At 41.1% G+C, this 13967-nt stretch overlaps 1 protein-coding gene across 1 annotated transcript in view; it reads right to left on the reverse strand.

Annotated features, from left to right (window-relative positions):
• The window catches only part of tmem104 (transmembrane protein 104), a 60005-nt gene that overhangs the window by 31428 nt on the left and 14610 nt on the right, over positions 1 to 13967 (reverse strand). The window contains exons 7-8 of the mRNA XM_071465297.1: positions 12869 to 12968; positions 10731 to 10827 (exon numbers count right to left, since the gene is read on the reverse strand). Coding sequence (XP_071321398.1) covers positions 10731 to 10827; positions 12869 to 12968 — 197 coding nt within the window. The remainder of the gene's footprint in view (positions 1 to 10730; positions 10828 to 12868; positions 12969 to 13967) is intronic.

Here is a 13967-nt window from a genome sequence, read left to right on the forward strand (position 1 = left end):
CTACCACAGTGAGAAAAATAACAGGCAACAGCACACAGTGAAGATTTATGACAGGCTTGGGACATATCTGGGGAGGAAATGAAAAATGATAATTTGCCAGTGGTTTAATAGGACGATGGCTATTTCACGCCACCCATCATACCAACTATTGTAAAAGGGACAGAGAGGGAGGAGGAGGAAGAATAGGAAGGAGATATTACAGTACAGAAGACTTCCCTCCCAAATTAAATAGATGATAGACCTTATGAGAAAGTAAAAGAATAAATCAACATAGAAACCGTTTTCTGTATGTTCGATACATCAGGACGTAATTGAAAGAGAAAATGAGCGGACATTTTATTCTCCACTTTGGAGAAGGGCACTCTGGGTCAGTGGACAGCACTTAAGCAGCTGCTCCCTAAGGAGCGACTGGAGAGCAACATGACCTAACGAGCCAATCCATTCATAAAGACACGGAGGTCGGCTGCTGCTCCAGTGGCAAACTGCAGGTTACAAACCCACAAACATGCAGCCGGACGCGCGCTGAGCTCAAGGTTACACAGCCACTGTTAACCTGTCTGCATTTTAAATATGGTCGTGAACCACTGCACATTTCATGGAAATCACGTTCGTTTGCCTCAAGCAAGTCAGACCATTACAACACTCTGAGACGTCCTTGTACCAGATAACTAGCTTTACACTCCTCGCATTCAGCATGTAGATTCTTCTCCCCTGTGTGCGCCCTCATTCCAAAACAGAAAGGAAAACAAGACGTCAGAAAAATAGTAAATGGCCGAACCGCCCACGGTCAAATCCTGATTTTATAACCATGTCGTCACCAAACACATGAGTTAAAGACAAAGTCTGAGCTGTGATTTCAGCTTTTTGTGTCTCTCACTCAGAGCTCAGTCTGGATCCACAACAGTTCAGTCTTTATTTACTTCAACTCCAGAACATCACAAACTTTTATTAGACGCAGCTCTTTATGTCTAACTCCCTCTGTTGTGGTCATCGCGATATTTTAGTCAGAAGACTCGTTTCGAGTCATTCCTGTTTGCCGTGTTAAGTCTACTGCATTATGTGTTAATACAAACTCAACATTTCTGTAACTGTTTCAAATTAAAAATGTTTCAGTGATCAGAAACTCTTTATTGCTGTGCTATTCCTGTTGCTGGTGTTTACATGTTATTCAGATCTGCTAGTTTCTTTAGCAGTTACCAATGACTTCTCTCAAACCTCCTCTTTTGTTGGTTTTGTGGCTCTGTAACAGTGTCACACTATTTCCTCCTGTGACGCTGACAAACAGGAGTAATTACTGACTGAGAGTAATTAATGTGGCTGCTAGAGTTTTCTGTTGCTTGAATGTAAACACGTAATTTTGTGCATTTGCTGAAACGAATGATGCTATTGTTTTGTTGGAAGCAGTCTCATCAGGGCCACACACACACACACACACACACGATGCCCTTGAACACAATATCTGATAAGACTCTAGTTGGAAAAAATCTGTATTACTGATTAATAAAAGCATGATGCATGAATGTACAGCACACATTATCTAGTATAAACAAGTCGTCATAATGAATCATTCAGGTTATCAGGCTGCAACAAAATGGGCTGAATAACAAGCTAAATCTAAAAAAAACAAAAAACACCCAAGGGCCCGTCAGTTATTCCTGTATGAACTCTGTGTCTCCTTGACGACCGGCAGCCCCTAGCACCACCTCCCTGTCCTGATCCGCTGCTCTGATACAGCTTCCTGCTGTTGTGTGGAGTGGGCTCCCCCCGTGTGGATCGCAGCTCTAACACTCCTTCCTGCTGTGATAATCTCTATTAAACCATCTGTACTGTCATCTCCCCACAGCCCCGGCCCTGAATGGGAGAGTCACTGCCACTCAACTACAGTATATTATATATATATACCTCCTTACTGAACATATCAAACATGAGTGCTAATTCATGTGTAGTAGATCTGTAGGAAGTGAACTGAGTCTAATCCTGCTCCTGAGTACCTGCACTCAGGTCAGTACAGTTAATCCGATACAGGTATTTAAATGTTATGAGCGCAGTAAAATATGAATCTTCCAGCTATCACAGTTTTACCAGGAGGATAAAAATGTGACCTGCTTTCTCATCTGTTGCTTTCATAATTTCATTTTATATAAGTAAATACAACACAACTTTGACCTTGTTATCAAAGTTTTGGTCATTGTTCTTATCAGTAATAAAAACAGCAATGTTTTCAGTGGTTTCTGGGAACGCTGTAAAATCCCTAAACAAAATCACTAAAATGAAGTCCAACAGGACAAGAAACCAGATTTCAAAAGTCCCATATTTTACATATTTATCTTACATATTTTCCATCAGAAGATATATTTGTTGTTTTAAGAACCAAAAACCATCTCAGTGTAGTTTTATATCTCCTCTCACAGGCGTCTCTCTCAAGTAACAACAGGTCAGTGAGCCAATCAGAAGAGAGGCTCTGAGCCTCACTTCGGATTGGCTGACTGTTTTCTGAATGATCAAATAAAAATATAGCAGATTTCAGAAACTAAATCCTGCAAGGTTGGATGGTGGGTCCAGGTGGGCGTGGCTTGGGGCGTGGCTGAGGGTGGTGACTGCTTTGTTGTGCATCTCTCTGTGGACTGAGGCTTTGATACTTTCACAGTATTAATATAGAACCTAGACCTGCTTTATAATCACAAACACATGGACATCTACCTTTAGACTGGATGGGACCCTTTCCATTTCTCTAGAGCCTACAATTTGTATTCATTACTGTGATCACACCTGTCTGGGTCCAGCTGATCGCTATAATCAGGGGATTATTATAACCAAACTTTGTCTTTTTTTCTGTATTTCATATGCAGATCAGCATCTAATTGTCATTCGTATATTTATTACATGAACATAAAGTCATTGCTATTTACTCTCCTTCATTACACTCCACTCACGTAACACACCTGCTGTCGTGAGAGAGCGGGGACGATAATTACACACTGTAGAAGTCCCAAAATGTGAGCAGAGCAGGAACGGGAGGCAAATTACTCACTGAGCTACAGCGATGGAGATATCACATGGCACAGTGCACACAGCAAACACACACACACACATTCACACACAGTGAACTTATGTTGGGCGAGCAAGTCGTTACACACTGTGGCTCCAAAAACCTTTTACTAATAAGTTAGAAGAGAGTCTGACAGCTGCAGTAGGAGGTTACAACAGCTTTACATTTGTTTTCATGTGTTCTCATGTATGAAAAGACCCTAAATTAACACTGCTCAGCTAATTATTCAAACAGCATTTGTATGATTCTGTTTGATCCACATAGGCGGTAGATCACTACAACTGTGATCACTATAAGCTGTTTCCACTGAATTTAAGTTGGATAATAAACTCGTTAATGATACAAAGTCCTGTTTTTGTATTATTCCCAGCATTTCAATCAGTCCTCCAACCTGAACAGAACAATAACCAGCTGCACAGACGACTTACGGGTTTGTTTGTGCAAATACTTACCTATAATTTCTCACTCTCAGTATGACCTACAAATACTTGCTAAAGTACTCACATGTGCATTAGACAGTGCTTTTGATTCTTCCATTCAACAGATAATTAAAGTTATAACCAAAATCCCATAATGCTGCTATGTCTTCAATGTGTTAAAATACAGTTCACACCAACCTTTCTGTTCTCAACATTTCTCTCTAATGTTTGTGCCTGTGGAGAAAAACAAACTTTATGTGCAGTTATCTGTGTGTAACAGGATAAAACACTGCAGTAAAAACATGCCCCCACAGGGAGCAGGCACCAAGGTCACTGAAACTCCTCTTGGAATACATCTTTATAAGTCAGTTAATTAATCAATCAGCTCTGTGTTGAGGAAAGTGGCAGGGTGGGTCACTGCTTTACTCTTAAGGGACGAGCAACAACTTTACCTGTGCTTAAAACTAATTCAAAACATGAGACAGTGTAAGGCTTAATATACACACACTGTAATTTAAACATCTGCATGAAGATAAAAAGTGAACAATGCAGCGTAAGCATCATCTGCCTTTGACCTCATATACTGCATTGATTTTCCATCACTTCCCACATACTGGGAGAACAATAAATCAGTTTATCATTTAAATTGTACTCGCTTGTCCAGCAGGGTGGAGTGCACCAACCACTGCTTGGCTAGCCACTGTGACAAAGCCCCTGCAGTGCAATTCAAAAAGAAAACTTAGCAGGGGACAATCAAGGACAGAGAAGTTTAATTGAGGTCTGGGGAATCTCTGTCGGAGCTGAACAAAAAAAACAGACAGGCTCCAATGTTGCACAGCCCCTTAATCTTTTCAATCAAAGTTGTGTAAAGGACCAGGATCAACACTGAGGGCTCTGTTATGCAATGGCCTCCATCATCTCCCTTTCACACCCCCAAAGCAGACAAATATTGTAAATATTGGAGGAAAAGCCCTCAGGTGTCCACTCAGGCAGGGGACATGAGAATCAATCAACAGCAGAGCAAACCACGGTCAATTGATCCTCTTAAGAGCTTCCAGAATGAAGAAAATGGCTGTTGTGGCCTGTCGTCAGCTGACAGTGCTGCTGTGTGGAGTCAATACTGATTAAATCAAAGATCTGACCTGATGAAATATCAACTGGGCTGCTTCAGGCCTCATTATCACAAACTAATTAGCCAGTCTCTATCAAGTGTCAACCCACAGTGAGTTTGTAAGCTCCAGTTTGTAATTTGTCCGTCGGCTTCTTGGTTTTTTGAAACCAGAAGAAACCATTTTTGGAGGAGAAGGTGAAGGTGAGGAGGAGTGAGGGGTGGAGCTGACCTGCTCTGTCCTCTATCCTGATTGTGTGGTACAGTCTGTCAATCACACAGTAGCCCCGCCCTAATGCCTACCCTGCTTTATGGTCTATTTTCCTCTAAATGGAACCATAATTTAAAAAATGAACATCATGTTGTATTGAAGAAGACTTGAAACTAGAGACTGAGACCATAAACTCATCAGGAAAATGTTGACTGAGGTAATAAATCAGTGAGAAGTAGAGACATTTTCCATAGACTTCAAAACAATCAGACTCTGTTTACAACCAGTGGAGTCACCCCCTGATGGTCATTATAGAGAATGAAGGTTTAAGACTCTTCAGCTTTGACTTCACTTTTCAAACCTGGAGTCTACACCCACTTTTACATACAGTGATAATAAGGTCTCTATTCAAGCACTGAAGTCTTTGTAAAAATGACAACACTGGCTGTAATGAGAGTTTGATGTGATGACCATGATATCAACATCACTCTACATTCGCTTGCGCAAGTCTGAGTAAAACTCGACACGACAGAAGCAGATAGATGTGCTTTGAAGATCACAGGCAGAATTCAGCTAATTTAACTTTAAGAAAACCACACTTTTATCCCCGTGTCCCTGCAGGCCGGGTGTCAGTGTCAGGGCTGACACTCAGTTGATGTGACTGACACATGATGAAGGAAACGAGGGCTTGATGTGTGGAACTAAAAAGAAACTGCGATGCCTGAAAACACACTGCATTCAATCACACCACTCACGCGTCTAAGTGAGAAACAAGTCAGGCCATAAATAAAGCAACTCTCAGTCCAAGACACTGGGAGCAACAGGTTGAATAAAAACAGGCTGATGCTCGCACGTTGAAGTTATTGACAACAAATTGCAAATAGAATCAAAACTCAAAAATAAACTAGGTTTAAGGCTGGATGTTTTTTCACAGCATTTCTTTCTGCTATACTGCTATTGGTTAAAGATCCACTCCGATGCACAGGGACAGCTGTTCTCAAACCTAAAAATAACTCAAAGTCTGTTGTCCATTGTGAACAAAGACCCCCAAAACACTGCAGAGCAACCGTCTGGAGAAAACCTGCCAAAACTGTTGGGAGAAGTTCATCCGTAAAATCTGAGAACACCACGTCCTCACAGAGGAGAGGCCACCACCGAGCAAGGTCAGTGGGCACAAAGCTCTGCTAAAACCCCAGCTGTTAAACTGTCTGCTGTTAATGGTGAGATGGATTACAGCTGAAATGATAAGTCTATTAATCGTCAGAAAAATTATCAGCTATAATTCTGAGGATTTATTGCTGAAGACATTTAGCCAGTACAAGAAAAGTCACATTTTCTAGCTTATTGGGTTTAAGGACTTGCTGCTTTTTGCTGTGTTGTATCACTATAAACTGAGTATCTTTAGGTTTTGGATTGTTGGTTGGACTGAAACAACCGCAGGTTTTCACATCTGGCTGAAGTCCAGTGGCCGGAAGGGAGTGACTAAAGGCATCTTAACTCCTGTGGACAACAATTTATCCTGAAGGACTCACAAGTGAGAGCCTCTGTTCACCAGTACGACTCGGTCTGCATCACTCTGACATCAGCCTCCCCTCCCCTGTCTGCTCTTTGCCTCTCTCAGCACCAATCACCCACACAGGGATTAAAGCTCTTTAGAGCAACACCATAATCAGGCTGCTCTTTAATCTCTCAACATTTTCTACACTCTAAAAATGTTATGGCTGCAGTAACGTCACTAGCATCACTCCCAGTGATTCCCCATAACCAAACAGCTTCCCTTTCACTGCGTGGCCGAAACTTAACACTGCGACAGGTATTTATTTACATTTATTAAAGGTCCCGTACAGTCTAAAGGTAGATGTCCATGTGTTTATTTATTATAAAGCAGGTCTAGGTTCATTATTAATACTGTGAAAGTATCAAGGCCTCAGTCCACAGAGAAATGCACAAAGTCTGAGAAGCAAACTGTGATGTTGTTTGTGTCACAGAATATTTATCTGATAAAAACTCATAAATCAAACTGTGAGTCATTCAAGAAAGATGGATCAGAAGGATTTCAGATTGCTGAAGACATCACTTTGTTAAAAAAAGAAAAAATCTCATTTATAGATACTGTTCTTTACAAGTAGAAATCTCAAACACATACCTTCCAAAAAAACCAACAAGGTCATAATAAAAGTCTATTTTTCAGCTAGTAATTTTGAGCATGGCCTCCCTGAATGACCCTGAAACCTCAGGAAGACCTGAGTGAAAATGGTACAGAAATGGACAACGGTGTGGAGGAAGGGCACCTTGTCCTTGCAGTTTAGCTCACGATGCAACCTTGAGATTACAAAGGAGCCCAGATGGATCCTGTTGGGGCAGGTTTTCATAGCTCTCCACGGGGTAGAGCACAGCTGATGAGAAACTGTCAATTATTTAGAATCATCATTCAGAGTCTGGGCAGTGTCTTTAGGGCCAGAGCCTCTGACCCTGTGCAGCACATACACAGAGTGGAGTGACAAGATAGTCCGGCTGCTGTGGCGTACGTGAACACGACTTACTGAATATTTCATCACAGCTCGGTGACTTCTGATTAAATTAAGGAAAGGTCAACCAGGACAAAATATAAAGATTTCTTAGATAAAAATATAAAAGGATACCATGGAAAACCAACAATGTCAAGAGGAAGACGGGAAAAAAAGGATCTTAAATATCCATCATCAGAATATTTAAATTATGACATAATAATGACATGTTGACAGACACTACAACTTCATTGTTGAAGACAAGACACAAACAGAGACCACTGCGATTCAAAACTGCACAACCAAATTTTGAGACTAAGCAAATAAAATCTAAAGAATATAAGTTATAAAATGTCACAACAAGCAGTAACGTGTACAAGTTCAAAATTACTTTAGACAAATATTTAGGAAACTAATTAGAAAATTGAGAACAAGTAAATTTTTTGGCAAATTCTTCAGGAAAGATTACTGTGACAGGCAGGATGCATCCGATCTGCTGATAGTGACCTTATAAAACTGGGTATTGGTCGTTTAATACACATTTCTGCTCTGGTTCATTCATTTGTGACCAATGACACTCCATGCACATGATTCACACTAAATGCATTTTAATGTGAAGGCAACGGTCGCCCTTTACTGTGAAACTGGAAGTGCCCACGGTGACATTTGTAGATTTTTTCAATGGTCCTTCTGAGAAATTGCATGGATTAAATCATTTTAATACATATTTAAATAAGTTTGGTAAAGAACCAGCTCAGAAAACAAAGGCTGGCCTTAAATCTTATTCATGACAGTCTTTGAACAACTGGAGTAAAAAAAAAACTGCAGTGGTTTTGGTGAAGAGAAGCAGAAGCAGGTGATGACAGGAGGTTTGAAAGGTCTGTTCCCAACACCAGGAACCCTACAGCAGAAACGGCCTACAAGGCCTGTTAGCATATAAACATCTCCATTGTGTCATTACAGCCTCATGTTATCTTACCATAGACTGCAAATAAAGATATGACGTCACCCACAGGTTTCTGAGGAGCAGTTTTGAAGCTCAGAGTGGGCTGCTCCGCCGCTGCCACCTTGGCAGTGAGGTGGAGCCGAGACTTCAGTGCATGCCGGTTTGTGGCAAGCACTCGCTCAATCACCCCCTATATTATGCAAAACTTTAAGCCTTAATTAAAATTTACAAATTTCCGTACAGTTATCATGAAGGAGGAAATTAGCTCTAGGGAATAGAACAGTTTTTGTACCAGTTTATTTCTGCTATAAAGTTGGACATTTTAACATGGGAGTCTATGGGGACTGACTCACTGTTGGAGCCAGACTCTAGTGGTTATGTGGTCATCATGGCACTTTCCTGTTGGCTTCATTTTTGATGCTTGTACCTTACTCACAAAAGAATGGTCCAAATCAGTGCCACACAGAGAGATTTCACATTTGAACTTTGGAAATAAAAGCCCACCAGTATTGGAGCAGTTACCCTGAGTAACAGTATAATTCGAGAAAAAGGTCAGATCAGTGCATCCTTATTTGTCAGTGTTGACTGATAAACCGTTCTTCCCTGTCACTTATCTATTTCCCTGAGCAGCCATGATGAAACTGGGAAATTAGTCTGCAAAACTGCAAGTGTAAACAAAATGACCGGAGATTACAAATCAGCATTATTTCAGTTTGCGTACATACACTAAGAGGCTTATCCCACAGGAGATAAAAAACAGAAAAAAGTTCATTTATTGGCTAATAATGTGAGGTCGGCTCATTCCATTAAAATATAAGCAAGGCTGGGGAGGAGAGAGCACGGAGAGCAGGGAGGCTGAGAAATTACACAGGAGGAGATCAGCACATCTATCACTGTCGCCGTGCAGAGTTAAAGCTCCAGTGGAAATCACAGAGTTTGGCTGGCTCTAAACTTCAAGGACACATGCAATTCCTGTGGGCCGCAGACGTGGGGTGTGAGGGTCTCAGAGGACAGAAAACGTCTGAGCTGAATGTGACAGAAATGCAGGCAAGGCATGGCCCATTGCACCTTTTACACAATTTTGTGCACCAGCTGTGCTGTTTGGGTCAGAAGTATAATCTTACAGCAGCTGCATCAGTGTAGAGCCCACAGAGGAAAGATCCCCTGTGAAAACAAGCTGTACTTACATTGTTTTTTAAAAAGATGTAAAAACTGGAACTGACACTGTCTCTCTTCTTCACTTTTTCAGCTCGACTTGTAATTAACCATGATGGGACCTATGAGGCTACGATCAACTATAAAATATTTGTGTCTTATTGGTTTGTCATCGTCTCACATTAGGTGATCGTTGGGTCATAAATTGTGTTGCTGTCTTTCACAACTTGAATCACACAAAGATGACACCTCGCTGTTAAAGCACAACAATGTAAGCATGATTTTTTAAAAGAAAAATAAACTACTGTAGCCGGCCGCTACAGGATGCTGGACTTCACTTTTCCCTGCCTACACAGGCTTTATAGATCCCATCCAGTCTAAAGGCAGATGTCCATGTGTTTGTGATTATAAAGCAGGTCTAGGTTCTATATTAAAACTGTGAAAGTATCAAAGCCTCAGTCCACAGAGAAATGCACACAACCTGTATTCAAAAACTGAGCCTTAAAACCAGCCGTCAGGACTTCTGGAACTTTGTGATGTCACAATAAAGCAGTCACTGTTCTCAGCCATGCCCCAAGCCCCGCCCACCTGGACCCACCATCCAACCCTGCAGGATTTGGTTTCTCTGAAATCTGCTATAATTTTGTTGGATCACCAGAGAGAAGCCTGAAAGAGGAGATGTGAAACTACACTGAGATGATTTTTGGTTCTTAAAAACCACAAATATAGCTTCTTATGGATATAAACACTTCAGATGATACACAGGCAAAGTGTAAAGTATGGGACCATGACAACATTTAAATGTCAGGTCTGAGGCCAGAGACTGTGGTGAACATTTGCTCTCAACTAATTCCTCCAAAATCCAACTAATTACCATTATTGACTAATTAATGAATATATTTAAAGACTGACATACCAGATGTCACATTTGTAATTGCTAACTGTCAATCTCAGCAGTTCAAATTACAACTTTCAGCAGCAGATTTTATCAGCTGCAGCTAATTAATGTTAATTCCATGAAATGGCCAGAGGCCAAAATAAAACCGTTGGCAGCAGTCTGGTTGTTGTACTCTCTGCAGACCACTGTTTGTGCTGTTTAGACTGCCCCCTAAAACTGTTCAGGAGAGAGAGAAGTGCTCTGCCTCTTTGATTCTTTAAAGGAAAATATTGGACTGTGTGTTTTATGGTTCAGAAGGATCAAAAGAGTGGAATGATCCAGGTGATGAAGTCATTTTCTGTCAGTAATGTAGTTGTTAATGAGAAGTAATCAGAATCTGTTTATCTTCTTCTGAGGCAAAGAGCAGGGAGTTAGAGATGTGAGGAATCAGCACCTACCAGAAACACCCTGTATGCATCCTTCCTCGTGACGGAGCCCCAGCACGGGTCTGTATCATTGTACTTCACACTTCCAGCGCTGCAGGAGTGGTTCCCACTGCACAGCAACATAAACACAGACAGAGCTTAGAGTTTAACCCCAACCTTGTGAGATAATATCATCTGAAACTGCTGCACGCACCAGATCATCCCCTCTGCTCTTTTAAATCTATAGTCTGAACTCTTGTAACAGCTTGTCACCTGAAATGTCCTGGTTCATGTATTATAAAGAGACACAATCAGATAAATCAGCGAAAGGAAAGGCTGATGTGTGCAGCAGAGGATGTGAAAACATGAAGGGTATCACTTACAAACAGTCACAAAGCCTATCATTGCTGCGTGACAGAGCGAGCTTTAGTAAAATCATCTGGTTCTTCCTATGCTCGTAAAAAGTCTGCAGTTTGTGCCCTCAGGCAAAGAAAACTGCTTTTGATGTTTCAGTTACATTTCACATTTATTCTTGCTGGAAGGTTAGCAAGGTTTGGACCACAGTGGAGAAGAATTTAATACGATAAGACAGCATCAGTGTGCTGTGCCTCAGGACAGGACAAGGTGGGGCGGCTTTGTTACAACAACAATTAGGAGAAGAGAACAAAGTTTATACTGTGACTTTTTCACTTCAAATCACCTCTGACTTCATTATGATGAATTCATTCAGTGAAGCAGGAAATGAAAGAACATTCACCGAGGGTCAAATGAAAGTAGTAAGCGTCTTTTTTTGATGGGGGAAACCATTTAGCTTTGTGTCAGTCTGTTGTGTTTTTAAATGTGATCTGGGTTCAGGTTGGGTGGAGAAAAAGACACAAATCAATATTTTGATGCTCTTTTAGTTGTATGACAACAATAACAAAACTAGAATTACATCCTCTTGGTTGCCTACACAAACCAGCCAAGTCACAATCGCCCCTCCCTGACTTACAGTGTTGAATAATAGGCAGATGTTTTTGCAGAACATTATGATGTCACATTGGAGTTGACCTTTGTCATAATTAGTGTATGAATTTGTGAGTTATGACCAAAAATGTGTTTTGATCAAATTCTAATCAGTTCATCTTTGAGTCCAAATTAATGTTTGTTCCAAATCTAAACAAATTTCCTCAAGGTGGCTTTTTTTTTGTAAGGTCATGGTGACCTTGAACTCTGACCTTTGTCCACCAAAATCTAAACAGTTCATTTCTGTGTCCAAATGAATCTTTGTGCCAAATTTGAAGAAGTTCCCTCAAGGTGGTCACGTTCATGAGACTGGGACGGACGGACGCACAACTAGAAAACATAATGCCTCCGGCCCTGGCTGCAGAGGTGGAGGCAAATAAAAATTACTTGAGGGTTACTCAATGGCTGCGAGGACCAATAGAGATCATGAAAAAACAGCTGAAGAAGAGATTTTGCTGTTTTCTTGTTTTTCAGCATTTCAGTGTAATAAAAATCTTCCCAAAAATGACCTGAAAGCAACACATGAACAGAACCTTTCACAGAGCTCACTGTGTGGATGTCATTTACTCAACTTGACTCTAAACACCGATGTCAACAAGAGTAACTGAGAAATCATCAATTTAATCAAAGGTCAGAGAAAATATAATACATTCTTCAAAAGTGAAAGTTTTTGGAACCGCCTGAAACTATCAAAAACATCCCTGTCACAAACTTTAACCGTCACCCTCCTGAAATTCTCTCACTAAAGCAACACTAAAGGGAGAATGGCTATTTCTGTGGGCGGGGGTTTGACAGTCTCTAACTATATGAAACACCTTATTCTCACCCAGTCTGGCCAACAGACTTGCAATAAAAACCTGTCTGGAAGCAAGTCAACATGACACTGGTGTCAGGAGCGCCAGTTAGAGGTCAGCAGGCCTAAAGGCCGCTGTCAGCAAAGCTTTATTGTCTCAATCTTGAGTTCAGAGGGTGAAAATTGGACCCAAGTGTGGGGGGCAAGAGGAGCCGGTGAGATGAAGAAAGATGAGCTTTGTCTTGCCAAAGCAGAGAGAAGCAAATGTTCCAAATGTTCTTGAAGGAGAGCATCTATAAAATCCATCTATATTTAATTTTATTTCACAATAAAACTGACAATGAATGTGATGAAGTGAGTGTATTGGTCTTACCAGGCAACTTCCATTAGCGATATAGGCACAGCAGCTGCGTAGATGGCCAGGTCCCCGTACAGATAGACTATGATGCAGATGTAGAACATATTGACACCAACTGAAAGACAAAAATAAAAAAGATCAAGATATGAATGACGCAGGGAGATGTGCCAAGTTTGTGTTTGTGAGTAAAATCAAGATTCAAGAAGTAACACGAGGTCGAAAGGGGACGAGCAAACACATTTTTCAACTTTGTCAGCTGTCCAAACACTTCATTATGAAATACTGCTGATGGACCGTGTGTTAAACTTTACCACTACGGTGCCATCTCTATCAAAATGCACCCTCGTCTGCACACCTCCGCTCATTACATCCCCCCATCTTTTTTTCTTGGACAGCAGTGTGTACAGCCGAGGCTTCTCTCATTGGACCAATGAAAAATATTAATAGCATTAATTTAAAAACTAATCACTCCATGAGGGAAATTTTTCTCGTCAGCTTTTGCTCTCCATAGCGACAAGCTCTAAACCATCTGCCCCCCCTTCATCCACACACCCCCGACTGGCAGGCCCTACCCAGCTGTCTTTCCCAAGCCAAGATCGAAAGCTTTCACCAGCAGTCAGATCATCACAGTCCACCTCACATCCATCATGCTCTCAAATCCTCAGAAGGGGGTTCAACTGTCCAACTGGACCTCTCAGCTAATTCATTACTGCCGAGGAAATTAGAGCATAGAGTCCATTAAAAAGAAATAAAAAGTGACAGATTTACAGCCTCACAGGCTACACTGATTCTTTTATGAATTAAGGGCTGGGGGTGCCCATCAAACAGTAGAAACATACGGAACTGGCAGCCTAAGAAACAAGCATTCATCTGGTTGTAAAAGACACTGTTAATAGATTCATGAAAATCCATTTTTCATGAGTTGAAATGAAAGATCTAAGATCTTTTCTGCACACAGAGGGTTTCTTTCTCTCAAATTTTCTTCACAAATGTGTTTAAATGCCTGTTAGTGAGCATTTACCAAGATAATCCGTCCACCTGACAGGTGTGGCATATCCAGATGCTGAGACACAGCATGACTGCTGCACAGGTGTGCCTCGGACTGGTCACAATA

The sequence above is a fragment of the Trachinotus anak genome, unplaced genomic scaffold (genome assembly GCF_046630095.1).
Source record: "Trachinotus anak isolate AG129_WGS33_773 ecotype Australia unplaced genomic scaffold, CSIRO_AGI_Tana_v1 ptg000003l, whole genome shotgun sequence".
NCBI classification, from domain to species: domain Eukaryota; kingdom Metazoa; phylum Chordata; class Actinopteri; order Carangiformes; family Carangidae; genus Trachinotus; species Trachinotus anak.